Source organism: Etheostoma spectabile, chromosome 9, assembly GCF_008692095.1.
Source record: "Etheostoma spectabile isolate EspeVRDwgs_2016 chromosome 9, UIUC_Espe_1.0, whole genome shotgun sequence".
Taxonomy (NCBI): Eukaryota; Metazoa; Chordata; class Actinopteri; order Perciformes; family Percidae; genus Etheostoma; species Etheostoma spectabile.
Genome location: NC_045741.1, coordinates 23,385,878 through 23,389,672, shown reverse-complemented (window position 1 = coordinate 23,389,672; position 3,795 = coordinate 23,385,878). Strand labels below are relative to the sequence as shown.

General features: G+C 42.3%; 1 protein-coding gene across 2 annotated transcripts in view; it reads left to right on the top strand.

Moving 5' to 3' along the window:
• The window catches only part of LOC116696037 (protein sel-1 homolog 3), a 12,397-nt gene extending 9,282 nt beyond the window's left edge, over positions 1-3,115 (top strand). The window contains exons 17-24 of one of the 2 annotated variants that reach the window (XM_032526704.1): positions 96-179; positions 290-377; positions 646-721; positions 805-926; positions 1,121-1,239; positions 2,046-2,160; positions 2,361-2,424; positions 2,605-3,115. In XM_032526704.1, the coding sequence (XP_032382595.1) occupies positions 96-179; positions 290-377; positions 646-721; positions 805-926; positions 1,121-1,239; positions 2,046-2,160; positions 2,361-2,424; positions 2,605-2,846 (910 nt within the window). In that variant the 3' untranslated portion in view covers positions 2,847-3,115. The remainder of the gene's footprint in view (positions 1-95; positions 180-289; positions 378-645; positions 722-804; positions 927-1,120; positions 1,240-2,045; positions 2,161-2,360; positions 2,425-2,604) is intronic. The other variant, XM_032526705.1, reaches the window with a different exon arrangement.
• The last annotated feature ends 680 nt before the right edge of the window (positions 3,116-3,795 follow it).

The following is a 3,795-nucleotide window of genomic DNA, read 5'->3' as shown; positions in this document are numbered from 1 at the left end:
CAGAACCTATTTTTAGATCATGTTAAAATATTTTCCGTTTATGTGGAGAAAATGATATTCCATAATTCCTCATCCATCTGTTACCTTCCGTGCAGAATGCTAAAAAAGGTCTGTGAACAGAACGGACACCTTGGATTTATGGTCAAAGCTGCTCTCCAGGCCCACCTCCAGGGCTCCAGGTTGGGTCATTCATTTCAATTACTTTTCAATTGTGCTCATTTAATCATTTTCTCTGGGCTTTACCATTTATCTCGGCGTCTTCACATTTGTTTTATTTTGTTGCCAACAGGCAGGAAGCTTTTGTGAAGTATGTTTTGGCAGCTGAAACAGGTCTGGGTTTGGCCCAGAGCAATGCTGCACACCTGTGCCAGGTAAATGTATGTTGTTCCTCTGGTTTTTAACCCTTTGTGAACCTCCTTAGCAAAACAAGGACTATTCCTTCTATCTGATGTTCAGCACATTTCTAAAAATCAATGTCTCATAATTGTAGTTCTGAAGGTAGCTGACGGACAAACTGCTCATAATCCCAGTCACAAACTAAAAGAAGAAAACCAAGCCGGAGGGAAATTGTCAGCTGTTGATAACATAACCTTTATCATTGCTCAGCTCTTTTTTTTCAACCTGCACTCATTCTCCCAAATGCAGGAACTGAATCTCAGTTATGATTGTCAGTGGAGATATCATAACTTCTCTGTATTGAACCATGATCCCCATCCATCCGGTAAGTTCCTTTCATTTCATTTTGCTTTCACCTCTATCTGTCAATCTGTTCAATAAACATCAAGTATTTATCTTCTTTTATAGCGCTGCTGAAAATGGGAGACCACTACTACTACTCTTCCTCCAGCAAGCCAGAAGCCTCATCCTCCTTGGTTGATCAGGCCATGTCGATGTATGGCAGAGCCGCTCTAGCAGGAAGCCCTCAGGTGACAGATTTACTTAGATGTAATCTCATCACTTTATGATGAACTTAATTAAACCTTCACAGGCTAAGGCACACGCAATAAAAACAACAAACAGTATTATACAGCATTGTTATTTAGAGACTGTTTGGGTCTGCTAGCTGGGTTATTCAACCCACCAGCCCCTGATATGATTTTAATTTCACACAAACTCACAGGGAATGTTCAACTTGGTGGTTTTGGCACAACAAGGCCACGTTCTTCCATTGAGCATCCGCGGCTTGTTTAACGTGTCACATCGGGATGAGCAGGACATCGTGGTGAAGATCTTAAACAGGTGACTGACACAACAATTACTAATGTCAACGGATGAATATGGTTTGGGGGTTCCAGTAGCATACTCATTCTAACTCCCATCGCGTAAAATACAGTCGCTTGGTCAGGTGCCTTTGGCGTTGTTATCGGCGCTAAAAGTCTTCTTTAGCGCCCGATCTAAATGCGCTTTGGGACGATTGCCTTTACTTTTTACGCAGTTAGGTTTAGGGAGAGATGGTGGGTGGGCTTATTAAAGGTGCGTTCACGTGACACGCAGGACAGGAACAGAACAGTTGGTGTTAGGAAAAGAAGAACGGGACAGTTGGGTTTGGGAAATGATAGTGGGTGGGGTTATAAAATGCTAATTGTGGGGTGAAAGTCCTGTACTGTTGGACCCATCCACCTTACACACCATACAACCTTCCTCTAATCTCTTCCATTGATGTTCTTTATACTACGTCATCTTCACGAGCCGTGGAGCTGGGGTGCTTATTGCGTGCTAACAGCTGTTGCCATGCTTTGTACACTTTTTAAAAGAGATAAACAAATGAGATTTAACGTGTTACAGTGGAATTTGTTTTTTCCATTTCCAATTCCTCAAAATGTCAACATTTTTTAAGACCAATTAAAGAAGCTGACATTAGGGGTTACTGCTAAACACATCTAGATGTTGGGCTCCAACTTCTGCTCTTGCAGTTACTGCAGTTACTCATTGACCTCGTTCTTATCATTTCAATGATGTGCTTCTACTGTTATTTTAACAAAGAAATTTGAAGGCCTGATGTGCCTGTTATGTGTTACACAGTTTCCATTGTTTTATCTCCTAAGGTGTGTGGAGACTGAGGAAGAAGGAGCAGTAACGCCCTGTTCTCTAGCTCTGCTCAGAGTCCAGATGGAAAAAGCCTTGAGGAGAATGACTCAGAATCGTGCACAGCTCCTCCTGGTAGGCACAAGGAAATCCAGGCATACTGTACTGTATGTAGTAAGAGAAAAATTCAACCCACCTCCTACAGTTTATTATCCTCCTTTGATATTGTAATCTACCTTTAATTATTGAAATACTTTATATATAGACTATAGACTGCTATTTTGAGAACAAAAATGTGATGATTTATTTAAATCGTTCTTTTTATTTCTCTATAGGCATATGCATCTCTTCTTTCTGTCGTCGTCATTATTGTGATTGTGCCGCTGCGGAGTTGTCTCGGTAAGGGATTGTGTCTGATGGATTCTGCAGCCACTTGCACATGTGCCACAAGATGGCGCCATTTCCCCATATTTTGTTATACTACCTCTTGCTTAAACATCAAAACATCATCTGTTTAATTATGTTTGTTTGCCATGAAGCTTAACTCCTGTCATCCACAATATCTGCAAATTAACACAGAACACAGGGTTCCCAGTGGCCGAGGGTTTGCACTGAGGGCGAGGACATCGCCTGTCAGCCAAGATGGTGTGAATAGAGAGGAAGATGGCATCATGGGAGGAACCTACAGAGCGACAGGGAATCCATGGCTTACCATGCTGAATGGCGGGCAGCGGCTCCGGCAGACCTGCGATTTGGCCGTGACTCTGTCGGGCGTGTGCCTGTGTGCTTCCTGGACCACACTCCTCTATCATCTCTTATGACATACAATGCCCAGCACAGTGATCCAATAGCCACAGCAGAATCCTCAGACATATTGTAAGAGCATACATTTAGAGGATGAGTTACAGCACAGTTCATGTGACACATTATGTTTCTGTGACTCATTTTAAGTTACGAGACAGGAAGGAGGGAAGTGCTGATTAGAGTGTGAGTGGGCTGCTTTATCAGCGTGGTGATAATGTTTCCGCAGTAACCATTTTTCCATTGCTTTATTTGTTTATTTGGAACGTAAAATACTCACCATGCAGTTAATTTAATTAGTGCTGAGTCCGTCCTGCAGTTTATATGGTTGTAGGGTTGCTACTCTTAATATTTTTTGATTATTACCATTTATCTTGTGAAAATTGATTTCAGATATAGCACTGTTAAAACTGACGGAAACATTTAAAAGCATAACAGCTTATCCACAGCCTCAGTGATGGATGTTGAAGGACAAGTTGATGGAGATGATGGGATTACATTTCACGTGACAAATAAAAATGAAATGATTGTTTAATTGATTGATGGAAGCTGTGTTCTAATAGGTCAGCTATTAAGTCCCTGTTCTTATCATAGACATGGTGATAATGTCTCACAGGAGAGTGGACATGCAACAACAACATGCAGGGGCACCAAGGCCAGAGCAATGGAATTTGAAGAAGTTATTGATTTAGTCTGGGCAGGTGCTCCTGGTCGATAAATAACAGACTTTAGACAATATCAGCTTTAGCCATCGCTTTGTAAATGGACTGTTCTTATATAGCGCTTTTCTAGTCTCAACGACTACTCAAAGCGTTTTTACATAGTACAGGAACCATTGACCATACACACACATTCACACACTGTGGCCGAGGCATGGGACTGCAGGGCCAGGGATCGAACCACCAACCTTCTGATTGGCAGGCGACCCCTCTACCACTAACCACAGCGGCCACATGGACGCCCCCCCCC